Here is a 27,133-nt window from a genome sequence, read left to right on the forward strand (position 1 = left end):
GCTTAACATTGGGAATGTCAAAGTTGGAAAATTTCTGTGTGAAGTGTGGGAAGGCGGTCACGTGTTAGACGTAGAGAGGGGATGGGATAGCTTACAAGAGCGTGTATAGATAGATAGATAGATAGATAGATAGATAGATAGATAGATAGATAGATAGATAGATAGATAGATAGATAGATAGATAGATAGATAGATAGATAGATAGATAGATAGATAGATAGATAGATAGCGTCACTGACGGTAGCCTGCTCCCACCCTCCACATGGGTGCTGATCGGGAGTGAAAGGGGCAGCGTGTGCTAGGGATGGCAACATTGGGCTCTAGAATTATGGGGGTGTCTTTCCTCGCGTGGAAGACGTCGCGATCTTCTGAACGTGTCTTTTGGGCCAACTTTCCAGGTGCATAGGGTAACATATACACTTACATGTAGCGCCCAATGTATTGCGTATATATGCCACGAAAAGTTGCATACATCAAACTTTGCGTGAAGGTCGAGAAACTTAACGCATATACTAGCGTTTCTGATGCGCTGGAACGAGTTCTCACGTGTGACTAGTTCAGCAAAGCAATTACTAATTGATTAATTACTATACTCAATAAACTTTAACTGCAATAGCATATTTTATTGTTTTTTGCACAACCGCACCCTCCATGGCCAGAAGTATAAAGATAAACAAGTTCTAGTCTTCATGCGGCGATGCGATTGGACATTAATGCATTTAGTAACGGGTATTACTGCATGACTAGCGATGGGCATCACCGCATTACTGTATTAACTGCATGCGCGACTCTGTAGCTAGGCGTCGCCCCGTATTTGGATAAATGATTTGCAACCAGTGCAATTATTACAGGGAAAGGAAACTTAAATTAAGCTAATATTACTGAACCCATCTACAAAAAATATGCATAAGAACAAGCAAAGAAAAAAAAATCAGGAAAGAAAATATAAACAGTGAACCACGTGCAAGCCATGTAAGCGTTTTTATCGTGTTTCGTTTCTTTTTTCGCCGCCTGGAGGGGCGTCTGTGATAGCAGCCCCATAACATGTGGCCCCGTCGCACGCAGACTTCCCGCTGGACCTGTCCCAGAACCTGCTGTCGCCGTCAACGTCGACTTCGGCGTCATCAGCGTCCCCCAGTTCGTGTCGCGCGTCGTCGTCGACGTCGTCGTCGTCTTCAGGACTTCTCCGGACGCCCGCCTCCATCATCTCGACGTCGACTTGTTCCTCTTCTTCGTCGCCGTCCACCTCGGAGGCCAACAACGAGAACATTCAGGTACGCGGGAAGGGCCACGCCGCTTCCAAGTGCTCGAGCCGGGAGTAAACGGAAGGGTGCTGGCCGGGGCATAATCGTTCTTCACTGTTATGCAAGAACGACCGTGTTATGCTGAGAAAGCTGTTACGGGCGCATTGCAACTGCTGTTTCGGTTGGCGATGCTGTCCGTCGTAGCTATCGCCGGGAATGAGAAGAAAAAAAAAAAAGAATACCCAGTTCCCGCCGGGATCGAACCCGGACCCGCTGCGCGGAAGTCAGCTTCTCTAGTACTGTGCAGCGGAAACACACCCTATACACGCGTCCCAGCGTGCGAGGAGACAAGGGATGTGACAAGCGCCCCGCGTATAGGTCGATACGTGCACACATCTATATTGCAGTTGCATATTATTACATCCAAAGGAGCGCCCTGTAGCAGTTGCATTGGTAGCGTCGTAATGTAGACAGAGAATGTTTGAGGAAGAAAAGGAAGATTAAGGAGATGCACACAGAAATGCTGGGATAAAAAAAAAACATGTATATCTGATCAAATTAAGCTGCCTAGGTGACTAGGTCACCGCCCCGTTTCAAAGCGAAGGCCAGTAAATCATCATCATCATCATTAGCCATCATATCGTGTTCTGGTGAAGCAGCGCACTGACAAGGACAAGGCGGAGAGACACAAGAATGCACGACACTTGCTGCTCTCGGAACTACTTCATTTTAGAACACTTCATATTTAAATACCTGCGCACACTCAGACGTCATTCCCTTTTCTATTAAGTTCCTTCTGATAGCCATTGCGCACATAACGAATCAACTTATAGGCTGATCTACACAGCACATGTTTTTCGTATCCTGCATTCTTTAGCCTCACAACTTGTCGGCTGAAACTTTATTTTTTCCGGGCAAAACTTAGTCAAGGCCTCTCACAGGCATGAAAAAGCTGTGCCGCTTTATACTATACTTTTGAGTGTACCGAATTTCAGCTAAGCAAGGGCTTTTCTGATCTTGGATTGCATGACCAGCAAACGTGGTCCGGTGTGGTAGTTAACGCCACATCTAAAAACTAGCTTGCCATCCTTTGGCAACTCAACAGTGAAATCCAATCCTTGGCTGTTGTTTTTTGAGCGCTTTCAAGACCTCTTCCACTCTTCTGACCAAAACTGTTCGACTGTAGCCAAAAAATCATCTACAAAGCAGAACATCTTCAGTGCAAGGCCGTTAAGGTTTAAATCAATTGCTTTATCAGTGTTACCTAAAAAATGGTGCTAAGTACCGGAGCAACGTTTGAGCCTATACATGCAGTATATACTGGACAACCCTCTGTAGATAACATTATTCCACAGTACAAAGGTGGACTCAAGGTAGAAGGTTTATAGTTCAAGAAAGGTTTACAAGAGAGGAGATGGTTGTATCGGTCAACCATCTGTTCTTCTGAGCCTTCGTGAGGTCGCCTTTTTTGGAAGGACACTAGAAAAAAATGTGTAATAAAAAATTTCTTATGTGCGCAACGAATAGGATAGGACTGCACACCATGATAGATATGTTGCCTACCTTGACGCCCCAGCATGCGCGGGCAAGTGAATTTGAAAGTGCTTTTAATCTTGCCTTGCTTACCTTTGACGTAGGAGGGTACGCTGGTATATAAATATGAAGTGTTTGTTCTAAAATGATGTAGTTGCAAGAGCAGCGAGTGGTCGTGTATTCTTGTGTCTCTCCGCCTTGCCCCTGTCAGTGCTCTGCTTCACCAACACGGTATTATGATGATTAATCACCAAGTCGCCCAACTTTCCACATTACTGATCATCATCATTAGCATAGAATCGTGCCACTTGTCTTGCGATGTGAGATGCGTGGCGTCGATACGTGCACACTTTGCATTGCAGTTGCATATAATTACGCCAGGTGGTACGCCATGTAGCAGTTGCATAGGTAGCGCGTACTAGGTAGACAGAGAAGGTTTGAGGAAGAAAGATTAAGGAGGTGTATGCAAAATTCTAGGATGAAAGACATGTATAGCATAGCTTATTAAATCAAGCAGGCTAGGTGACTGGTTTCAAAGGGCATGACAATAAACCATCATAATCACTATTAGCATCGCAGTAAAACTTATTGGGCAAGTTAGTTTATATACATTGAAGCCATTGCAAATAAACACGGACAAGGTTTCTAGTTCAGTGGACCCTTTTGCGTGTTATTTTTCTATTTCACTTAGCGACCGTGGTGTGCTGTCCTCTACTTTTTCTGCGTTTCCTTGCGCTACAATGAATTCAATACCATTAGCACCGTAAAGTGCCATTTGTCATGCGATGTGACATGCGCGCCGCCTAACGTCGATAGGCGCAAAATTTGCATTGAAGCTGCGTTGTGCTCCACCAGGTGTCCCGACTAGTAGCAGTTGCATGTAGCAGTTGCATGCGGCGTGCAGCTGGAGCTGCACTAACTCAAGCAGGCTAGGCGACTATTTGCCACTGCCCCGATTCAAACGGGATGCCAATAAATCATCACCATCCATCATCATCATCAACAGTATCGTATCGTGCCACGGGTGAAGGGATGTGATATGTGCGCCGCGTAGTCTGGATACCTGTGCTTACTCTTCGGTACACGTTATGGCACCTCCTCGCAAGGTACGAACCACTGCTGAAGAAGCGAATCGATCTACGCGCGCGGCTGCAACCAGGCAATGTCGGGCTCAGCAGACCGCTGTGCAGAGAGCAGCACAAGCCGCAGCTCGCCCCTCGACGCCGGGCGGACAGTTCATAACGTTCTCGTGAGAACGACGCGAAGAGTCTTTGCCGCAAATACCCTATGGTGCGTTCTGCCGAAAACGGCGCTCCTTATGGAACCGCTCCTCCAGTTTACTGTGCTGGAGGAGCGGCTGTGCTGTGTTGCGTGCGCGGCGCAATTCGGCGCCATTTTTTTTCTCATCTGTGTAAGGATTGGGGAGGAGTCACTGGGGCGTCACTAAGCGTACCGCTGGCGGTACATTTAAAATAAAAATTAGCAGCCGCGTGTTCCCGTGTCTCAAGCTCGTGCACCTCTTCTTCGTTTTGCCGCACGGTGTTTGCTGCGGAAAGAGCGTTTGAATAGGTCGCGATATTTATTTCCTAGCGCTACTACTGACGTTGACGCGTCACAGCCGAGACCAAGTGGTCAAAGTCCTGTGGAGCTACGCTACGCTCAAGTGACCAATGTAAACGACTCTATAGACATTCCCGCTACTCCTTTCGTGCACGTTCTCTATTAATTCGAATAACATTCTTTGCCTACTTCAGCCGTTTTGAGCATATCTGTTAGCTAGCTGGCTAGTATAGTCAGCCTCTTGCGCCGTACCACTGACCCGCGTTGCCTGCCTGCTTGGGTCACTAGGTCGTGATTGGTCGTGGTGGTTCCATTGTCGTCATTCTGCAGCCTCGTGATATCCCACTCTCGTCGTGCCGTCGTCGTCACGCCTTCTCTCCCGACCCGGTGGCCCAAGTTGTCTAATTGCTTGAACTACTAGGTATGGGCTCGTGGTCGTCGTGCCTTCGGGGTCGCTGCATCGCCGTCATTCCAGCCCTGTCGTTCGACACTCGTCATTCCGTCGTCGTCATTCCATCGTTGTCACGCTGTCCTTCTGTCACTGTCGTCACTTCAGTAACGTCACCCCATTGTTGTCATGCCGTCGTCGTCACGCTGCCTTCCTCGTTCCATCGACGTCAATGTTTCTTTGTTATGGTATCGTAATCATGCTGTCGTCAACCAATAGTGATTATGCCACTCTTGCCGATGCCGTTATCGTCAGACAGTCACTATCGTGCCTTCATTGTCGGAGTGTCGTCGTAACGCCGGCGTGGTGGTGTCACATCATCGTTACTCCAGCTTCGTCATCCGACTCTCGTCGTGCCGTCGTCATCATACAGTCGTCGTCATTACATTTTACTCGTGCCCTTGTCATCGTCTTAACTGCGTCGTCGTCATTGTCAAAGATTGGTGGTAATGTGTTCGCACTCTCCGAACCGGAGGGGATGGGGCGACAACAAACCCGCCCCGCGTGCATTTAATGATGGTTCGACTGCTGAGCGGCGATAAGGTCCACGGCTGATCGACCGTGAAGCAGAGGCGCGAGACGGGAGGCGACGTAAAAGCAAACACTCAGTTTAATAAAATAAAAAAAGAAGAATAAGCAAATTGCAAGCAGATGGTGCCAAGCTTCGCGGAAGGCGTGCGGGTCACACGCAACACACACTCTGACGCGACCCGTGACACAAAGCCCACCACGTGGGAATTTCTAACTCGCGAAATGAACAAAAAAGAAACGCGACACAAATGAAAAATACACTCGACAATAAACGCGGCAAACACTACACTAACAGAACATACAAAAATGAACACGCGATGAATAATTAAATTAAAAATGGAACGCGATAAAAAAAAGAGTCCGGCAGAAAGCTCCGAGAGCAGGTTGGAACACGAGGCTCATCTGTGGCGTGCTCGCGGAGATACGGATCTGAAGGGCGTCGGGCTGCTGATACCTCGCCGCCGAAGATCTTGACGGACTTGCATCGTCTGTTGATCTACCGGCGACCTGCCGACCTGCCGACCACATCTTCAGCCGTCTCTCGGCGCACGACCAGCCTGCTCCGTCTTCCAAACCACTCTCCTCGATCGCCGAGGCTTCCTCGTCACGCTCCGCCGACCCACGTGACCGACCGGTCCGGCGAGCTCGGGAACAAATAGGGAGCTTGCCTCCCTACCACCGTGTAAAAGCGGTGCTGTGGCGGCAACGGCGGCCATGTCGAGAGGCACGGCGGGCACGCGCTTTGTGAAAGTCATACAGTCGTCGTCACGCTTTCGTTGTCATACCATCGTCGGATGCCTTCGCGGTCATTTCATCGTTATCACTGAAACTTCAACATTAGACTCTCGTGGTCCCGTCGTCGCCATACCGTTGTCGTCGTGCCATCGTCGTCGCGTTGTCGTTCCATCATTGTCATCACCTCAGTGTCGTCATCCAATTGTCGTCATGCCTTCTTCGATTCCTCGACGTCATTCCTTGTTCCTCATTCTATCGTAATCATGCTGCCCTCATTCAGTCATGATTATGCTGCCATTGTCATTTCATCGTTGTCACACAGACGTTATCGCGTATTCGTTGTCGTACCGTCGTCGTAATACTGCCGTCGTCTTGTCGTCTTGGTCGTGCCATCATCGTAACTGCCGCTTCTTCATCCGGTTCTCGTAGCACCATCGTCGTCGTATAGTCGACAGCTCATTTTGCTCATGTCGTCGTTGTCACGCTGTCGTCGTTATAGAGTTGTAATGTAAATAACATCTTATTGTCGTCATACCATCGTAGTTATAGGCCTCTGTCGTTCGATCGACATCATTCTTTCTTCTTCATTCTATCGTCACGTCGTCGACGTCACCTATTCGTCGTTATGCCCCCATGCTCATGCGCTACCTTGGCAAGCGAATGCCTTAGCAAAGTGGGACGATGTCGGAGTATGGTGCATGCAGCCGAAGCAACGCAAGTCTCATAATTACCATTAAACGTACGTATTAAATAAACGTGACCTCAGGAATATGATCTGTCGCTACGTTGCTCGATTGCTATTCGCATTACCATCGATAGTCATCGTAAGTTCTGCCGTAATTTTTTCCAGCATTTTCTTATCTCCCCGCCCAGAATGTAAGATTAGCAAACCAAATTGTTGGAGGGTAGCAGGCCGAACTCACCAGCAACATTCTTGTGTTTCTCTCTCTCTCTCTTTCGGTGCTGAAATAAGGTGACATTATGTACGTATGTCTCTCCTCCAGTTGCGCTCCCTGCCCTCTCCCGTCGCATATATTTCTCCCTCTCCCACGCAGCCGAACCAGGCGAGGAAAAGCAAGGAGAAGAAGCGGCGGCAGAAGTGCATGCTCAGCTGCGAGTTCTGCACCAAGACCTTCGACCGGCCTTCCCTGCTCAGGCGACACATGCGCACACACACGGGTAATTGTTTGCATATTTAATTAGCGTGATTACTTAATTGTAAGAATTGAGAAATGTGCAGTTAATAGTGCGCTAACTTATGCCAGTTGGTACATATATGTATATATTTAGGCGAAGGAAGAGCGCTTTCGAACGAGGCAGGAGCAGACGACAGACAAGAGCGCTGTGTCTCGTCTTGTCCTTTTTCAAAAGAGCTGCTTCTTCGCCTTAGATGCAGTTAATAACGTGCGTGCATACGATCCTAAGATTTACGGCCAGTTGCCTGCTCCTAAGCTCACGAACTAAGAGACGCCTGCAACTCAAAGCGATGCTGGCCGTGGCCGTGGCTCTGGCTAACATTCCCAGTACTTGAATCCTGTATAGACATGATCAAATACTCAAGGAAGTGGACGAGGCGGGAAGCGCCGTGGGAGCTTAACTGGCAAAGCACCGTACGTGTAATGCGGAAGATGGGAATTCCTCTGCCACATGCGGCAAGTGTTCTTTTCGTCCACTTCCAGCTCTCCCCGCCCCTCTTAAACTTAATAGTTCTACACTTCCATTAAACGTAATTAATTCCGCGTATGTGCTTTTCTCTGAATTCGCTCTGTTTCTTCGTACGGTTGTGACTAAGAAAAAATCGAGCCCCTGATATCTCCTTATTCTTCTCGCTCAAGAAGTACGATAAATTGTACAAATAAAAAATTTAGGACATGACTTGTTGTCTTTACTAACACAAAACTCAAAATTTCACTAGTGCGGGCTATACGTTGGTGTATTCAGTCATTGATTGATTGATTGATTGATTGATTGATTGATTGATTGATTGATTGATTGATTGATTGATTGATTGATTGATTGATTGATTGATTGATTGATTGATCCATTCGTTCATCCATCAAAACGCTGTGTCTGTACAGTGGTGACTGCATGCCGGTTCTCGTGACTTGTCTTGGCCATCCGAGCTGCGCATCTTTCGTGGTAACGTTGCGTGCACCGCAGGCGAGAAGCCCCACGCGTGCGACGTGTGCGGCAAGGCGTTCAGCACGTCCAGCTCCCTCAACACGCACCGCCGCATCCACTCGGGCGAGAAGCCCCACCAGTGCCCCGTGTGCGGCAAGCGGTTCACGGCCTCCTCGAACCTCTACTACCACCGCATGACGCACTCCAAGGCGAGCAGCGCTCCTTGCGCTTCTTCTTTTTGTGTGTGCTTCCTCTCGTTCCATATGATAATTGCGGGGACGAATTCTTTCTCTTTTTTTTTCTTTTTTTCAGTTTTACGCAGCATTAGGCACATTATGTGGTGATACGCTACAACCGCTCGTAATGCAGCTGTAGAACAGGGACGTATTCACTATCACTTTCAGTGCGCACTTATTGGCTGAGAACCCGATTGGCCGGTCGAGCACTACGTCACGCGAAGGCGATAGCGTCGCCGAAAGTGGTCGTAAGAGAAAGTCCCGCGTGTGCGTGTGCGCGCGCCGAGTTAGTAACAACGCGGAGTCAAGTCGCCTGCGAAGTGAACCGCCAGCTTCTGAGAGATATAGAACGAGCCAACGAAGTCCAGCTGGCTTGGACGCGCCTTGTTCGCTGCCAGAAGCTGTATGCGTGTCATTGCTTTTTCTGCCGACGAACTTTGTGACCCGTGCTCTCTCGCGTAGTGCCCTGTTCATCACCGTAACCATGAAAATTAAGAGCCTTCCTGAAAAAAAAAAAAAATGAACGCTCGAAGTTTGTTTCCTTCATTTACCAGCGGAATCACCGGCACCCCTAGACGAAAAGAAATAAAACTGGTATCCTCGATCCCAGATGCCGTACTTCCACTAACCTGTAGCGTATAAGCTTTAACCTAAACATTTGTCTACCGGATTCACCGGAGTAGGCAAGGAGCTTCTTTGTCCCCGTTCGGCTGCGTACTTATCGAGCGCGAGTTAGAGGGAACTCGCCGCGGCGTTGCGTTTCTCGGCTCGAAGCCTGGAGTTCCATCCCGAACGCGGCGGCCGCATTCCTATGAATACGGAATTTAAAAAACAGAATTAAAGAGAGAAAGCAAAAAAGAAACAAGAAAGCAACCGCTCGTGTGCCGCGCGTTGGTTGCAAGGCACGTCGCATAATCGGATCGTGGTTCTGGCTCGGAATATCCCAGAATTCTTTAACCAGAGGGAACCGAAAGATAACATTCTGTAGCGGGTGAAGAGGGGGGACAGCGTCAACGCTGAATTATAGTCCTTGCAAATACGTTTGTCCGGCAAGACTGTATATAGAGTTCGCACGCACTAATATATTGGCATTGTGGCTGTGGATCAGCCCGTATTGTTAGTTACAGTGCTTGGGAATAAGGGAATAAAAAAAAATATCCTTCCAAACGCATGCCGAAGAAGACTGTGCGAGGCAGCTAGGGAGAAGATTAACAGCATTGTGCCTCATTCGGGGATGTAGATCATTTGACCACTTCCCCTTCTTTGCCGAAGATGCAACGCTGAGAAAAGGACATACTTGGACCAACTCCTAATTCATACCGGCGTTACTGTATACGAGGTGATCCTATTTAAGTCCTACGGAATTTTAAAAGAATCTTCTGTTGCAAACATAATTGTTGTCCTTGAGCTGTCGTATTCGAAGTGACGGGCATTACTAGCACGAGAAATCAAAAACACTTATTCAACTAATTAACACAGATTCGCTATCTTATTAATAAGTTACCTTACTGCACACATTGCAATTGACGAAGTTTGCAAGACGTATCCACTCGAAGTGAACTTATAGGATGACACTGGTTTCGAAATATAATTTACCAAGGTGTACGAGGCAAAATACAAGGACGTCTCGTTAAATAAGTTACACAACAGTATATTTTACGGCGATTTTGATGGCGCGTGTCTCCAGACTTTTGTCACTCTGGAAATTATTTCCAAGTGGAAACGGCCTGCGAGCTCACCAGCTACAATTCGTAAATTGCCGTATGTATAAAAATGTAAGAGGTAATTAGTGCCTTTTCGTTAATTATGCGACTATGTATTTCGATTTCCCGTGCACGTTACCTCCGCCTCTCTCAAGGACTATAATGATGTTACCGGCAACAGAGTGCTTTTGAAAATTCCATAAACTTATTTTGTTTCAATTGCAAACCTTTGATCGATCTCGCCCTCCTGGGTATACGTGCCACGTATACAATGACGGCAACAACAGCAAGACTGACGGCTTCTCGCAAGAGACGGCACAAGGAAAAGGCCCGGACGTTCGTGTGTTTCGCCGGCAAAGTTAATCTGTTACTACCGGTTACCAGCAAACTATGCCGACAACCGACAACTTGGGTCGGGTAGAAGAGTCGCGATTAACAGTGCGTCGTGTTTTTTCTCTTCGTCCGTGCAGGAGAAGCCGCACAAGTGCCCCGTCTGCTCCAAGTCGTTCCCGACCCCGGGCGACCTGAAGACGCACGCGTACGTGCACAGCGGGTCGTGGCCCTTCCGCTGCCACCTCTGCGACCGCGGGTTCAGCAAGCACACGAACCTCAGGAACCACTTGTTCCTGCACACCGGTCAGTGTCGACGCCCGACGCCGTGTTCCCCTCGCGTCGTCAACTCTTGCGCCAAGTTGGTAAAAACAGAGGATAATTGAGTTAAACTGCAGTGACGCTTTCACAGATGACGGAATTGTCGGTCTTATACAGGGAGAGGAAAGCCTTGTCAATCCTTTCCTGGCGAGCGTTTCCTGCAGGCAACACACCAGAAAAATAAATTTTTCTTTCCGAGTTTAAGTATTCAGCACGAAGTTTCTGGCTAAATATCTTCGGCCAACACTGAATCGCGGGCACCCAGCGTCATTAGTTGGTTTCGAGCAGGAGCAAGGGACGAGGAAGAAAAGTTTCCCACGCGTGACTCGGTCTCCTTTTGAAAGCACGGCCAGAGGGGACAGACCGATGCAAGCTCTCCGGCTACGGTGGTGTCACTCACGCACGTGATGTAAAAGCAAATGAAATGAACACCTGCGGTTCACGTATAACGAGAGCTGTCTGTACAGATTCCAAACGAAGCCACAGGAGGCTTGGGGCGAAGCCCACTTCCAGTTTTCTGTCTCGCGTTTTTCCCTACTACCGAAAGAATTTCCACAAAATACCTATTTTTTTCGCCGATTATGCTTATTCTTGGTGTCCGTTCCACATTTACACAGAAAAGAAACATTAATTTCGGGTGCCGTCATTCGAGGAAAAAAAAAAAAAACACGTAACAGTGAAGTACGGAATTTTCCTGCTCTAGCACCTCGTGGCATCGTGAAATTCGGAGAGCGTCTACTAGGAACTAAATAATAGTTCATCGATAAATAAACATTTCAGTGCATTACTAAGTAATCTAGCCATCTGTGAGAACGTTTTCGCGAAAAAGAAATAGAGGCAGAAATGTGCGAAATATGCTGTATAATCCGTGACGTCACACTGTCGTACCGGCACTGTGGTTACGCGCCATATTTAAAAGCGTAAACATTGCCCTGGCCTTCTCCAGAAACCAACTTTTTCGCGTCACTTAAGCGCCGAATCGAGTCTAAATAAAAATAAAAAAATACTTCAACATACTACACTACTTCTGTCTTGCTTTTTAGTGCTCCTTAAAGCGGCTGTTCGCATCTGCTTTCTCTCCTTATATATATATATATATATATATATATATATATATATATATATATATATATATATATATATATATATATATATATATATGTATAGTGCAATGTAATACTGGGAGCAATTTTATTGATGAGCAACAGCTTGAGCTTTAGCGTCCCTTTCGAAGTACTGGTGATCGCTTTAGCGCGTCGCATGCACGCAGACATTTCCTTTTCACCATCACAGTTTTCTTTCTCCTTCCGTGCACCTTTTCCTCCAGCGTAGGGGGGCCCAACGGAACGGCTACTCAAGTTAACCTCGCTGCCTTTCATCTCCTCCGTGCCTGTAATTTCAAAAGCTGCCGGATGTGCAAAACGCTCCTGCGCACCGCACTTTTGGTGCACGACGTTAAATGGCCGTTAATTAAAGAATAAAATCATTTTATATATATTCGTAAATTACGCTTTTGCAATACTGAAAAAAAAAATGGCTTTGGCTTAGCTAAGGTTAAGCCCAGGATGCGAAGCATACTAGCCTTTGTTTTAGTTGTTGAACCACTGTTTAGCCTGGTGAACTGCTGTTGCTTGGCTATATTTGGTTCGGCTAGACGAAGAAACAACTCATGCGTTACTCTGCTTCGCCTTCAAGAGTGGAACGCGAGAGCGTTCCCGTCATCCCACCAAGGGGTGTAAGACAATGGGCTACGGCGCAGCGACTACGCGCCCTGCATTGGACGCGGTGAGCGTCGAGCAACGCAGCGTTCGGTGGTGGTGGTGGTGGTGGTGGTAAACATATATTGCTTGAGCCTTTTTACAACATTACTTGGGAGGGGGCTCAGGAGCGCGTAGGGTGTCCGGGAGTTTGTGGCCCTCGGCGACCCTCAGAGCCCAGTCCACCAGCCGTATTTGGTCGGCTGGGTTGGAGCTAGACACCGCGGTCTCCCATCCCTCTACGTCGGTGAGTTGCCACTCAGAGGGTGGCTGGAGCTCAGGGCATAAGAACATAATGTGATGGAAGTTAGCTCTAGTTGCGCCGCAGAGCGTACATTCCTGTATATAGGCCTGGATGAACCAGGGCGAGAAAGGCTGGAGAAAGAAAAGTTTGTGCCTGAAGCTGGCGCCAGGTACTTTGTTGGAATTTTGTTAAAGATTTATCTGGGGGAGGGTATCTCAACCGCGTTTCGCGGTAGTGGAGGGTGATCTCGTGGTATTCGACCAATCGGTCTCTGGCGTTATCCAGGTCATCGGACGGCGTGGCTCGGTTGACGGCTACTCGAGCGATAGAATGGGCCATCTCATTGCCTGGATGGCCTGCGTGCGCGGGCACCCAGATGAGCTTAATTGGTCTGAGGGGGGTCTGATGATTGAGAATTTTCAGGGCCGGTTCATGAACTCGGCCTTTCGAGTAGTTGCGGATTGCAGCTTTGGAATCACTAAGGATAACCTCGGCAGCGGTGGTTGAGATGGCCAGCGCTATGGCAGCCTCCTCCGCCTCTATGGACGTGCGCGCGTGTATTGTGGCAGCTGTGATGTAACCAAGTTGATGGGACACTGCACTTACGGCATAGGCTGGTTTCTGTGGGTAACTAGCGGCGTCGACACACACAGTGAGGTGGTCGTGTTCGTGTTGTTTGTAGAGGGCTTTTGCCCTGGTCTGCCTGCGTTCCTCGTGATGCACGGGGTGCATGTTTTTAGGCAGGGGGAGAATAGTGATGTAGTTTTGTATGTCCGATGGTAAAGGACATGTCTGATGGGCCTTGGAAGTCGGGATTAGTCCTAGTTTGTCCAGGATGTGCCGACCTGTGGTGGTAGAGGACAGCCTCTCAATTTGGGCTGTGCGATGGGCTTCCGTGAGCTCATCAAATGTGTTATGTACCCCCATGCGAAGGAGGCGCTCGTTTGGCGTGTGCCTGGGGAGGTTAAGTGCAGTCTTATACGCTTGACGTATAAGGGCATCCACTTTTTCCGTTTCCGTCCGGTTGAGATGTAGGTATGGGAGCGAGTATAGCACTCTGCTTATGACAAAAGCCTGCACTAACTTTCTCAAGTCATGCTCTCTCATCCCATTGTGTCTATTGGCTATCCGCTTAATCAGGCGCATAGTGTGGTGTACTGTGGTGGTGAGTTTGTTCAAGGTCGCCGTATGTCTGCCGTTGTTCTGCATGACCATGCCAAGCACTCGTAGCTGTGTGACCTCTGGAATGGAATACGTCTTCATGTGGATACGGATGCTGGGGTTTGGAGTTGGGTCTGTGCGACTCTTGGGGGGGTGAAGAACAAGAAGTTCCGACTTGGTCGGGGAGCACGCGAGACCTATTGCCATAGCCCGCTCCACCACCACATCGGCCCCTGCTTGCAAGGTCGTCTCCATGTCGCCTATGCTGCCTGTAGTGGTCCACAAGGTAATATCATCTGCATACAGGGAGTGCGAGAGGTTGGGAATATTTGCCAGGTCTCTGGCCATGGGAATAAGGGTAAGGTTGAAGAGGAGTGGCGAGAGCACTGACCCTTGCGGTGTGCCTCTGCTACCCAGTTGGACCTTGTCTGTTGTCAGTTCTCCCACAGTAAGGACCGCAGTCCTGGCCTGTAGGAAAGCTGTGACATAGGCGTGAGTTCTCCCGCCTACGTGTAGATTGGATAAGGCGTTCAGCACTGCGGTATGTTCCACATTGTCAAAGGCCTTGGTCAGGTCGAGTGCTAGTATGGCTCTTGTGCGTTTGACATGCCGGGGGTGCAGGACTTCTTCAGAGAGCTGAAGCATGACGTCTTGCGTGGATAGACGCCCGCGGAAGCCAATCATTGTGTGAGGGAAGAGATTATGTGTTTGCATATGCTGTTGGAGTCTTTCTAGTATGACATGTTCGCAGAGCTTACCTAGACATGAAGTGAGTGAAATCGGACGTAGGTTTTTTAGATCTAGCGGCTTGCCTGGCTTGGGAATAAAGGTTATCTTTGCATGGGTCCACTGTGGTGGGAGGGTTCCTGCGGCCCAGTGCGAGTTAAAGAGTTGGGTTATCGCCTGTATCGACCTGTCATCAAGGTTTCGAAGGGCTTTGTTCGTGATGTTATCCTCCCCTGGAGCGGATGTGGTTCTGAGCTTATGCAAGGCTGCGCGGACTTCCCAGACAGTGATGTCTGCATCTAGTTCTGGATTGTCCTGGCTGGTGTAAGGAGGTAAGGGGACCCTTGTGCGGTCCGCCAGATATAGGGTTTGCAGAGAGTCCAGTAGTGCTTTGTCTTCCGCTGGGTTGCTGTGCAGCAGCCGCGAAAGACTCTTGCGCTGTTGGATCTTGTTATTTTCGGGGTTTAGCAGGCATCGCAGGAATGACCACGTGTCCTTTAGGCCTAAATTCGCACTCATGCGGTCGCAGAGCTGCACCCACTGTTGGCGTGTTAGGTGTGTTGCGTGCTCTTCTATTTCCCTGACAAGGGCCGCGATTCGGGTTTTGAGTTTGCGATTGTGCTTATTTGCTAGCCAGCGTTTCTGTAAACTGTTGTGTGCCTCCCACATGTGTAATAGCCTACTGTCTGCGAGTTCTGAGCCTGACGCGGTTGGTACCTGGGATGTGGCCATTGTGGTATCTGCCATTAGTTGCTGCACCCACGTGTCCAGGTTATCGATGGTTTCAGGTGCGGCTGCTCTAATCCTTCGAAACCTGTCCCAGTCAGTGATGGCGACTTGGCGGCGTTGTGTCTTGGAGAGCGTACGGGTAGGGATGTAGGTGCTAAGGATGAAGTGGTCACTGCCCAATGAGTTGAGCGTATTGAGCCATGTACCATTGGGTATGTGCTTAGTGAGAGTAAGGTCCGGGTTTGTGTTATGTTGGACACTGTTGCCGATCCTTGTGGGAAAATTAAGATCGTTGAGAAGCGAGAGCCCCTCATTTTGGATGAGCGTCCATAGCGTGGTACCCTTCCGGCAGTTCTTTCTGTATCCCCAGGCAGTGTGGTTTGCTTTGAAGTCGCCCACTATTACTAATGGGTTCCTTCCGCAAATGTCTAAGGTTTTACGTATCGCCGTTACTAGCGGGGATGCAGGGCCCTTGGGGGGGGGCTGTAGATGTTGAGCACAAACAGACTGGTGTCGTGTCTGTGTTGGGGAAGAAGTTCTATGAGCACTCCATCAATGTCCGGAATATCAAGTGGATGGAGCGTAGCTGTATAATTTCGGTGTACCAATGTGGCTACCCTGCTGGATGTCGCATTGGCTATCTCGAAAGGTGTGTAATTAAGGAGCTTTGCGGGCCCTTGTGTTTCTTGAAGTGCTATGATTGTGGGCGTTTGATCTGTGGGCAGGGACTGTAGGTGGAGTTGGAGGTTGCTGCGCTTAGCCCTGTAACTCCGGCAGTTCCACTGCCATACCACGGCCCCGTTAGGCCGTGCTGCCATGATGATGACTGTGAAGGGACTCGGCTACGGAGGCCGAGGTTGTAGAATTTGAAGCTAGCAGCCCATTGAGCTGAGTTTGTATCTGAGACACGGTTGCTTCCTGGGTGCCCTGCCGTTTCTCGAGCGCCATGGGTCTATTAGCTATATTTGCCATCCAGGCGGCATTGTCTTTCTGCATGGCCATGAGGCTTTGTTGCATGCTTTGGATAGCGTTTGCAAAGTCTGTCATGGAAGTGGTCCCGTTTTGGGAATTTTCTCCGCTACCGTCAGTCTGCGCACGGCGCTTCTGGGGGGGATTCCTGTTAGGGGACGTTGCTTGTGACGGAAGGTTAGACGCCTGCGGCGCAGAGGGGGGTCTGACAGAGGGAGCCCTAGCGGTGGGTGGGGGATTAGGAGAGTCGGTTCTGCGCGTATGCATGTCGCGCTTAAGCAGTGATTGAATTTGTTGACGTAGTTCGGCGATTTCGGCACTTTGTTTCTGAAGCTGGGCCCTGAGCTCCTTATTTTCCCGCTCGAGAGACGGAGACCGCGGCCCCCAGCTCACCTGTTTCGTGACTGAATCTCCGTCCCAGATAGAGGAGGGTAGGAGGTGGAGCGGCTCCTGGTCCGGCCGCGCCCGGTGGTGGATCGGGATCTGGACCTGGACTGCGTACTGGAGCGAGAGGCCCGGTCCGACTTCTTCTGGGGGTCCGAGAGCAGCCTCGTGCGACTGCGGGAGCTGCGTTGTTGGGTAGAGTCGGGGGTAGCCTTTTTCTCGATCAAAGCCACCTTGACGGTGGCGGGTGGAGACTTGGTCTTGCCGGTGCGGTCAAACCGCACCTTACACTTTTTGCACCCCGTGAAGTGCGCCTCTCCACAGAGGATGCACTTGGCGTTACAGGTGGGTGGTTCGACGAGTTGATGCTCTACTCCGCATCGCGGGCAGCGGTTGCTCTTGGGGTGCGGACACACGTCCACTCTGTGCCCTGCCCTCCAGCAGTTGTGGCATGCCTCCACTTTGGCCTTGAAATGGTGGCAGGCATATAGAGTCCCATAGAAGTTCAGCTGCTTCAGGAACGCTTGCACATTGATGAAGGTGATCAAGACAGACTTGGTTTTTCCCAGAGGTCTTGCGTCAGTGATCGTGTACTGGGAGCTCTTATTCATAGCTACCAAATCTTGGATGATTTCTTCTGGATTTTGATTGTATAGCGCATTGTAAATGATGCCACGTACCGCATCGTCAGGGGCGGCCACGTAAGCGCGGAGTGGATATTGCACGGTGTCTAGTATCAAAGAGTCCACAGCCACATACCTCTTCGCTCGGTCCTCCGCAGGGGTACTGATCGTGAACGAGTTGTTCAATGGGTTCAGGCGCAGTTTGTCCTGCTGCCGGGCGGTGTTATAGTCAATGCGGGCGTTCGCGCATGCGAGTGGGAGAAGCACTCCGCCGTTGCACTGTCGCACGCACAGTCCGCCGCCGGGTCGGAATATGACCTTGAGGTCGGTTTTGGGTAGCTTGGGTAGAGGAGCGTGCCTTTTTGGCTTGCCGGAAGTCAGCGGAGCCGTCGGCGGGGTGGTTGAACTTGAAGAACTGCCGGTAGAACCGGCCGATGGCGCCGGGAGCGGACTCGGCGCCTTGTGTTGTAGCTTGGGGTAGGCAGCCTTCCGGGCTTCAAAGGCCCTCTGCCACCTTGGGTCACTTGCGAACTCCTCTGGGGTGATATTTTCTCCCTCGACACAGTAAGCCATCTCCAAGGACGGCTCTATGGCGCTGAGCGGCGTCGGAACAGACGCCGGTAGGCCAAGACCTAACTGGCTGTCGTGGCGAGACGCTCCTTGCGTTAGAGACCTTGGTTCGATTCCCACCCAGCCCATCTTGCAAGAGTTGAGCCAAAGCCAGCTAGAAACAAGCGCAGCTGCTTATATACCGCCGCGACGCCGCGAGCGACGGCGCGAGTTGGAGCCCCGTTTCTCCTCTGTCGTGACGTCACGGTGTCACGTGGTATGGCATGGGGTCAAAGGTCATTGAAGGCGACACCGCCGCGCCTGAGGAGCTGGGTTGAGCTCTAGTCATATATGCTTCGCATAAAAAAGAAGATGCCTACACTTACCGTGACAACAGGCTCTGCAAGCCAGAAAAAGACTCAATAACGAAATTCAGGTGGCGACGCCGCCTTGAAGTCCCCGCACCAGCTCACCGTGTCGTCATGGATTTTTGACAGCACGAGCTTGGCCGCAGTTAAATTTTCTTCGGTGAAAACGAGCTACTTTGTATTCGAAAAGAACAAGACTGAGCTTAGCATGTTTCAAGGACTTTAACTGAGCCACGGTGACTGAAATGCGAAAAGAACCTATTTGAAATAAGTGCCCTCACACTGACGTACCGGCGCTGCGGTCTGGGCGCGAAATAAAAAATAATAATTTGACCTTTCTTTTATTGTTTAGTAATAAACCACTTATCGCGAAATCGAGTCAAATTAAGTTTGTAAAGAGTACTCTATCCATCTAAACTGATTTGTTATTTCTCTTCAGTGGCCTTTAAAACAAACCAAGGTGGTAATTGAAATTACTCCGGGTACCTCCGTGGTAGTGTTTCTCAACTCTGTTTTAATTTTGGACGCTAAATGCGCTCTATCGATCGATTATTTAATTAATTAGATAGTTACTTAATTTATTCATTTTTTAATTACTATTCATGTACCCTAAAGGCCCTTTTACAAGCATTAAATTACACAGGGGGTTACAGAACATTACATAACATATCACGGTGAATAAATAATGAAAACCAGCGCCATTTGCTGAGAACAAAACTTGATAAACATACTGAAAAATACACTGCAAAGAGTGAGGACATACTGTAAAGAGTACGACTACAATGGTAGTGGCAACACTACAGAATAATACAATGCTAAGCAGTCGGCACAATACAATTCTAACAGTCCGCGCGCAATAAGTACTTCAGTTTTTCTGAAGAAAGCGTCGTGCTTGTTGACAGAAACGGCTTCCGCACGCCAGCTTATTCAATAAATAAATAAATAAATAAATAAATAAATAAATAAATAAATAAATAAATAAATAAATAAATAAATCCAGTTGTACCACCTGTAGGTGATATCAAGCTAAACGCTTTGCACCCAATTCTTTGAATGCGTAGCACTTTCTGGTCTTTTGATTCTCACGAAAGCCACTCTCCCCCTTTCTCTCTTCACCCTCTCCCAGGAGACCGGCCGCACACCTGCGACGTCTGTCACAAGACATTTGCCCTCGCCTGCAACCTGCGGGCGCACATGAAGACGCACCAAGAAGGTACGCAGGCCCACAGACCGGCTGAAAACACAACCTCACTGGCGACATTGTGTTTTCGGCTTCTGTTGCTGCGCGATAGGGAAATGGCAGCGTTTGTGTGATTCTCTCAGCTCTTGCGTACTTTGTTTTATGGAGCAGCGGTGATGGTTCAATGTTAATCCGTAAACATGAAGGATCAGATTGCTGGGCTAGTTCGTGATGCATTCTTTAAAACTGTTGGTAGAGCTAAAAAGTACGGACACACGGTGAAGAGACGACACGTCATGTCGTCTTTTCACCGTGTGTCCGTCCCTTTTTAGCGCTACCATCAGTTTTAAAGAATTACTGTATATGCTCCCTTCTTTAAGGGAGCCTATACAGCACTCTACATTTCCGATGCTGTGGGCGCCGCCCAGTGTCGACAGCCGTGACCTCCGAGATTACAATGGCGCACATTTGTGCACCGGTGCGATCTCGGAGGCCACGCTAGAGTCGTCGAGTATCCTAAAATATTGGCTATTGGGAACTCTGGCCCTAATGTCTACGGGGGCTGCAAGCATGTTGATTAAGTCACAGTGCAAATTTTATTAGCACCATAATATTTCTAGTACACTCTAGTGCGAATGATAGTTAGTGCATCGATTTGCCAAAACTTTGTCGTTCCGGCTTCAAACGGCTTTGTCGATTTGCGAAATATTCATTTACGGCAAACTCTGTCGTTATAACTTTTAAGCAATGGCAACGATTCACATTGATTGCGCGTGTTCGCATCAAGCTAATTATTTACTTCGTGCGCTTAGAAAACTGTGATGTCATGAAATTTTCGAACGGTAAAGGGTAACAATTAACGCGACAATTGAGGTCGAAAGCCACAACCACGACGATGAAAGGGACGCTAAAAACAGTAAGTCAAGCTGAAGTGATATATGAGTGCTCCAGAATCTCTAAGGCGTCCATATTATGGCGATCAGTTCCTTAGTAAAAGAAAAATTGAGCTGCACACGATTATACTCCCCCGGGGCACTCAAGTACTTGCTCGATGACGAAGGCATTCCTCATTTAAATTCTGTCCCTGGTAGTACATGCGTCCAGTCGCGCGCTCAGAGAACGAAACTATGTCATTTTCTACCGTGTTCCAGCGCCGCGATCGTGCTCTTTCATCATCTCGCGCCTGGCTCAGCGCTTGTGAGTTTGGCAACGGGTTATGCCGCTAATCGGGTAATCTGGTGTTCTCATGCAGAGGGCGCAAAATCGTCCGCTGCGCAAAACGAGGCAAACGCAACCAACTAACGCAACAGCTCCCGCGCGAGACCGTTACCGGATGTGCGCCCCTCAGCAAGAACGCACGCGCGAGAGAGAGAGAGCTAAAGAAAAAAAAAAAGGAAGGTGGGCCCCGTGACGTATTCGTCACGGTATCCTCCGGCTCCAGTATGGGAGAACGCAGGGAAGGAATCTCGCTTGCGGAGGCTGGACGGGGCAACTGGAGAGAGTGTCTACATTGGGGGTGACGCTCGCCTCCTTCTCTGCTATTAAATAACTAAATTGAAAAATTCTTGCGGTTGGACATTTCTTAGAGGGCACGTAACAAATTCCAGCGTATAACCGAAATTGGCTATGTGGCCTGGTGAGGGGTCCTTTAAGCGCAAAATAAGTAGTGGCTTCCCGAAAAATAGATCGCCAGAAATTACAGAAGCGCGTAAGTGATGATCACCGAATATATGAGCGGAACCTTCGCAAAGATAAATATGGGACCGAGTTTACGGAGATTTCTTGTTTGTAAGTGCTGTTTGCCGTTGGCCGGCCACTTTCGTTAAAATATATGACCAGCATCAGGATTGGCTGAAGTTTTTGAGTAAGGGTCACGCATCTTTAACTCAGCAGAAAGACTACAAGCTGCAATCGCACGGCTTTGGGATCAAGTGCTTACAGTCCCTCGAAATTCCAATAAACTTCACTTGGTACATGGTGCGCTACCGTATGTGCAATTATGTGCCTCACTCAGTCCTTGTCATGTAGGGCAAACCCCTGTACAGTATAAATTGCCAACTCTCCAAAGAAGCAGCATTCCTGTGCTGCTTATTCACATTCGGGCCTATGACGCGCCGTAGTGGATCGGTGGATATATGAATTACTCTACCGTGCACGAGATTGTATAATTATTTGCGTCATTCCAGAAGTCGTTGTCCTTCGATCACACGGGTAAAGGCAGAAACCATCAGCCTGACATCGGCACTGCTATCGTTGCTTTACTGAGGTTATAGATACATATCGCAATTAGCAAAATGAAACAATATTGTACAATCTTTACAGACACACGAAGCAGACGTATATTTTAACATATAAGTACTAAGTGACAGCATGGCACACTCTACAAGTCAACAGAGGAAAATATTCGGCAGAGTCACTTAGGACTGCGTATACGCGTCGGAATGCGAAAGCTTGATAATCCGTTTGGCGAAATGCTTATTTTATTGTGCACACTCATTTCACACACTCCTGGCGTGGCGCCACCTCCTCCCCATTTGCTGCGCCGTCACGTGCCCTCTGACGCATGCACTATAGTCACGCCTGTAGCCAATCAGATGGATACGACGCGACGTGTGCAATGACGCACGCGCTACAGGCACGCAGCTGCAGAACCATGGAGCCGCCGCGACGTCGGCGAAGCGTGCGTGTCTCGCACCCCGGAGTGCCGGGTTCCGTTCCCACCGAGAACGAAATGCAGCGTTTTTTTTTTCTTTTCACACCCATTAATTTACTTCGTTTTACAGGAACCTCCCTGAGAAATTTGACGTCAATCCGAGCATTTCTTGGCGTGTTTTAACTCTTTGCGCCGTCGATCATTCACAGCTCGGTCACGCTGCTGCCGCCCGATGTTCGCGTAATTGGGCACGTAATGCTTGATGTGGTGTTTTTAGCTCGAATGCTTTTTCACACGGACACAGAAAGGGACACGCTCAAGCGCTAACTTTCAACAGAATATTCCTTGGCAGCCGGGTCACCGTTTTATATATGCCACGCAACAAACTCAGGCGTGCCCAAACAGACACGAATTCAGTTACGATAATTATTTTCTTGTTAATGATAGTAAGGCGTGACAATCTTGGTCTATCTTCTCAATAGCTGCACTTTCAGTTATTAGACCGGTTATTTCTTTTTGGTGATTGCACACAACGAAACTTACCTTACCCGAGGTCGCGGGATCGCATCCCGGCCACGGCGGCCGCATTTCGATGGGGGCGAAATGCGAAAAACACCCGTGTACTTAGATTTAGGTGCACGTTAAAGAACCCCAGGTGGTCGAAATTTCCGGAGTCCCCCACTACGGCGTGCCTCATAATCAGAAAGTGGTTTTGGCACGTAAAACCCCATAATTTCAAACTTACCTTACCGACTAGCTCAGCTTTCTGTCGTTCTACGAAACATGAATTATTCGTTTAATCTGTTGGTTCAGTACGCGAATAAAAATTTAAAGAACTAATGCAACAAAAAAAACGTAATGTTTGCATCTTCTTTAAGAGCCGTGCTGCAATTGTGTTTCGCCAAGCTAGGCCAGGAATATCTTTAACAAGCAAACATTTATCGTTACTGAATTCATCTCTGTTTGCGCATGCCTGAATTGTTGCATGGCATATATATATATATATATATATATATATATATATATATATATATATATATATAGCGATCCGGCTTCCAATACACGTTCTGTTGAAACTGAGCACTTGTGCGTGCCGCCTCCTGTATCCGTGTGCAAATGCATCCGGGCCAAAGCGCCACATCAAAAATATGTCGCACTAACACGACCACCAGTTAGTCCTTGCATATAATGCCTTCGCATTAATATATATATATATATACAGCAAACAGCCACTATAGCAGTATACAAGCTGCACGCTTTGCAAACAGAAGAGCAAAAAAGAGCAGATGATTAACGCTGACATTTGCCCTGCTTCGCTGTTCCACGACTTTTGAACGATAACATTTGCCGAGTAACCTTTCGATACTCGTCCTCGTGTAATAATCTTGCTTTCAGAGAAAGTTCAAGTAAGTCATTAGAGAGTATGAATTTTTTTTTTCTCTCGTGTGCAATTTTCGCGACGCCAGCGGCACCGCGTCCTCACATAGCGGCTGTCATACAGATTGATAGAAGGTGCTTTGAAGCTTTGGTTTATCTTTACGTAGGCATTAAACGAGGCGCGCGGTAGCTTCGCGACTATGTAGAGACCTCGCATGACATTCAGCCATGAATTATGTCATAACTCATGACTAATCTTGTTTTTTCTGAAATAACGGCGTAAACACGGCGCAAGATTTGCCACTGTAGCGCCTTTGTCGTTGCGTGAACAGAACGCCGCTCGGGTCGCCTGCGAAGCATTAAAAAATAACGATGTTCGAATATGGAATTATAACGTGCCTGTCGTGCTTTGACTTGGCGCACGAACGAATTAAGCCCCGTCATGCGTCACTTCCCAGGACACATGACGATTTGCACGGCCGCTGATGGAGAGCGCGACGGTCTAAATCTGCGGTAGCAGTGAGAAAAGGTTTCCCATCTTCGAGCGTATCACCGCGCGGGCGTCAGCACCATGCGAAGTGCCCGCCGCTCTAGCGTTGCAGTTTCCAGCGAGAGGAGAAAAAGCGCCGACTCACTCCTCTTGCCGCACGCCTCTGTCGCCTTCCTCTTCGGTCGTGAACAAGGCACATGAAAGAAAATGCATATAACAAAAGAAAGAAAGAAATATACACGCGGTATATGTAACATTCGTGAGCAAAATGAGAGATGACACCGAATTCGATTTTAAACCATGTTTACTCCTGATTTGTTCACTCTGAAATAACATCTCAAAATGCATAACCAGTAGGTTTTATTATTTATTTATTATGGGGTTTTACGTGCCAAAACCACTTTCTGATTATGAGGCACGCCGTTGTGGAGGGCTCCGGAAATTTCGACCACCTGGGGTTCTTTAACGTGCACCTAAGGCTAAGTACACGGGTGTTTTCGCATTTCGCCCCCACCGAAATGCGGCCGCCGTGGGCGGGACTCGATCCCGCGACCTCGTGCTCAGCAGCCCAAAAGTAGGTTTCCCGTTGAACGTTTACTCTCATTGAGCAATGCTGCGAAAGGCACGTGTGTTAAGCTACCATACAGCCATCTGAAGGCAATCTGGGTTGGTCCAGATTGGCAATCTTGGCAATCTTGGCAACCCAGATTGGCAAGGTTGGCAATCTGGGTTCACACGTCGCTTGAAGGTGTCGCCGTGTGTACAGACGAGACGAAGCTGCCGCGTTTCTCATCGGCGTCTGCTGGCGCGCAGGCTGTCCCCACGTCCAGTGCCAGCACTGCCGAGCCGAGTTCCCGGTGTCCAGCCGCCTGGTGGTGAACGGACAGTGCCAGCAGTGCGCGCACCAGCCCACGCTGCTGCCGCCGCCGTTGACCGTGGCGCACCAGCAGGACTTCTCGATCCGCAGGCTCGTCAGCCCCTAGTCACCACGTGTTCTCCAAATCCAGCCATACGTGCGTGCCTCCCGCTGCAGTCTGTCCAAAAGATGGCGCGCGGCTAATGAGCAAAGTGCTGCGCTATAACAGCGAGCAAGCGACCCACTCGACCCGGTTGGTTCGTTCTCTCCGCCTTCTCTCCTTTTACTACGTGCTACGAGAGACGTCAACACGTATGCCAAGGTTCGGCAGGGAACTGGTCTCTGAGGAACTGTGCCGCTCGACAATGTTCAAACGTCGCGTATTAGTTGAAACTGTGTACAGAAAAAAATAGACAGTACGTTTCTTTTTTTTTCCTACAGAGAAAGAAGAAAAGACGAGAGGCCGGCGTGACGCATTTTCACCTGCCACCGTTGTCCGTCTTGTAAAGGCCAGCGACTTCAGTGGCGAGAAGTGACCACGGTTTACACTGAACCTTCAAGGACGCGTAAGCTCGGGCTTCCCGTGTGACACGATTGTTCCACGCTTTGGCGGTGCCACCGGCGCTGCACAGCCGCTCACTGAGTTTTGTCAAAGCTGCCATGTCCACTTTGAGCAAGTGGATATGGCAGCTCGAGTTGAGTGTGCGTCCTTTGCGTCACCACGCTGTGAAACGTTGTCCCTCGAATCTCGCGTTCATTGAGCGAAGCAAGGATTGGACACCCTGATCGTAATTTGTCGTTTACTCTGAATTTCCCAAGTGCTTCACTGCTCCCAACACGGTAAACGTCCGGAATGAAAGGTTCTGCTACTGCCATAAGTAAAAAAAAAAAAAAAAAAAGAGGACAATAATATCCTTTGATGCACTGCCTCTTCAAGCGTCGTCAGAAAAATCTAAGCCCGAAGACAGTTCTGTCGTAACGTAACAGGACTCCATACAACTGGCACAGCTTTGGCTACGAAAGAGACCAAAGAACGACCGTTTTAAGTAGCTCTTTCTTTCCGGAGTTAAATATTGTATATCAGTACACGCTCTTTATCATCTGAAATCTACTTCACCCGCATAAATGTTGTGAGGACTACTACACTGTTGTGCGCGTGCGTATGGTTAACAGGGTATATATAAAAAAGTGTTCATACCATGTATCTTTGCTCACATGCATCGCATAAAAGAAAGTATCGCAGTACAATGCTTGCATAAAGGATGCACAGTTTACCTCACGAATGGCGGCAGGTATTGCAAGAAAAGAAATAAACGAAGATGACCTGTAATGGGTAAAAAGTTTCACTGTCTATAGCACTACGCATACTGGACTATTAATTCAAGTTCTTGACCGTTCCTGCGATGGCTAATCTAATACATCGCCATTATAGGCACTCGTGCTTATAGGTTTCTCGTGCCAATTTTATATCCGATAAATTGACCACCTGCTACTACTGCAGCCACCTGACCACCGCTAGGCGGAGCCGTCACGCACGTAAGGGACGGGTGAAGGACACGTGAAGAACAGCACCCCTCTTGACGAGCATAGCTGAGGCACGGCGAAAACTTTGCGGGTAAAAAAGTCTGGCGGACGTCACGAATTCTCGACGATGGCGTTCATCGCACGCCTTCGGAAATGCTTGTCTCCAAGACGGGTGTCGTTAAGTTTGTGCATAAGATGTTTATTGCACGCCTTTCTCTTACCGAACGTTCACATTTTTTTATATATATAGTGTAAAGCTCCAAACGTCTCCGTTCATTTGCACAGCTGCGCCGTTTTGCACCATGCGTTGCACGTGGCATAATTTTTGTTGTTGTTGTTGTTGACGCACACCATTATACGGCCTCACCCGACGTGGTAGCGCAATGGCTATGACGCTGCGCCGCCGAGCACAAGGTCACGGGTTCGACATCCGGCCAAGGCGGCCGCATTTCGATGGAGTCGGGATGCGAAAGACGCTTGTGTGCCGTGCATTGGGCGCACGTTAAAGAACCCCACGAGGTCAAAATTAATCCCGAGTCAAATATTCAAATCGTAAAACCCAAGCATTTCAGTTTTTGAACCATTACGTACGGCTCGTACGTGCAAGATTTTCTAATTTTTTTTTCAACGTGACACCACATACAGCTCTCCTAATCTCCGATCATCACCAAATTACGATATGTCCGCAGTGCCGTTTTTCAAGAAAGATAAAAGATCGCAGTTACGACGAGTGACTTTCGTCGCTATATATACTCTTCAACATGTAAGAATGGCGCGAACT

The 27,133-nt window shown here is 48.7% G+C and overlaps 1 protein-coding gene across 1 annotated transcript; it reads left to right on the plus strand.

Moving 5' to 3' along the window:
- Positions 1-328: 328 nt before the first annotated feature.
- On the plus strand, positions 329-24,959 carry LOC126530014 (uncharacterized). Its single transcript, XM_072288310.1, has 8 exons — positions 329-398; positions 1,066-1,318; positions 2,882-2,885; positions 7,107-7,230; positions 8,212-8,381; positions 10,582-10,747; positions 19,399-19,485; positions 24,786-24,959. The coding sequence occupies exons 1-8, from the start codon at positions 329-331 to the stop codon at positions 24,953-24,955; spliced, it is 1,044 nt and encodes a 347-aa protein (XP_072144411.1). The 3' UTR covers positions 24,956-24,959.
- Positions 24,960-27,133: the final 2,174 nt, after the last annotated feature.

This window comes from Dermacentor andersoni, chromosome 5, assembly GCF_023375885.2.
Source record: "Dermacentor andersoni chromosome 5, qqDerAnde1_hic_scaffold, whole genome shotgun sequence".
Taxonomy (NCBI): Eukaryota; Metazoa; Arthropoda; class Arachnida; order Ixodida; family Ixodidae; genus Dermacentor; species Dermacentor andersoni.

What these genes read in the sequence shown, in the direction of transcription:
- LOC126530014 (XM_072288310.1), top strand. Translation starts at nt 329, where the DNA reads ATGGGGGTGTCTTTCCTCGCGTGGAAGACGTCGCGATCTTCTGAACGT. An exon ending in ACACATGCGCACACACACGG is followed by an intron (nt 7,231 to 8,211) that starts GTAATTGTTTGC and finishes CGTGCACCGCAG; the next exon opens with GCGAGAAGCCCCACGCGTGC. An exon ending in ACCGCATGACGCACTCCAAG is followed by an intron (nt 8,382 to 10,581) that starts GCGAGCAGCGCT and finishes TCGTCCGTGCAG; the next exon opens with GAGAAGCCGCACAAGTGCCC.